The 362-nt window shown below is 67.4% G+C and overlaps 1 protein-coding gene across 4 annotated transcripts in view; it reads left to right on the forward strand.

The window, feature by feature from the left end:
- The first annotated feature begins 6 nt into the window (after window positions 1-6).
- The window catches only part of RAB6B (RAB6B, member RAS oncogene family), a 71,248-nt gene continuing 70,892 nt past the window's right edge, over window positions 7-362 (forward strand). For 2 of the 4 annotated variants that reach the window (XM_011958197.1, XM_011958200.1), the window contains exon 1: window positions 7-144. In XM_011958197.1, coding sequence (XP_011813587.1) covers window positions 75-144 — 70 coding nt within the window. In that variant the 5' untranslated portion in view covers window positions 7-74. The remainder of the gene's footprint in view (window positions 145-362) is intronic. The other 2 variants (XM_011958199.1, XM_011958198.1) reach the window with 2 other exon arrangements.

Here is a 362-nt window from a genome sequence, read left to right on the forward strand (position 1 = left end):
CCTCGCCCTCCTCCTCTCCCCTCCCTGCTCCTTCGCTTTTTCCTCCTCCTCTCCCGGCCCCGGCTGCCAGCACCATGTCCGCAGGGGGAGATTTTGGGAATCCACTGAGAAAATTCAAGTTGGTGTTCCTGGGGGAGCAGAGCGGTAAGTACCCGGTTTAATCTCTTGGCTTGTCGCCGAGTCGACCCCCGCCGCCCAAGCGCCCACCCCATTGGGACCACCGGCCGCGGCTCGGAAAGGCCCCTCCGTGCCAGGATAGAGGAGAGGGACAGGGATGGGGAGGTCGGGGCCGGCTCGGGCGGGGTCGGACTGGGGAGGGGCCAAGGGTGAGGACGGAGGAGGTGCTGGCGCCCGGGGTGGAG

This window comes from Colobus angolensis, unplaced genomic scaffold (genome assembly GCF_000951035.1).
Source record: "Colobus angolensis palliatus isolate OR3802 unplaced genomic scaffold, Cang.pa_1.0 Scaffold46, whole genome shotgun sequence".
Lineage (NCBI taxonomy): Eukaryota > Metazoa > Chordata > Mammalia > Primates > Cercopithecidae > Colobus > Colobus angolensis.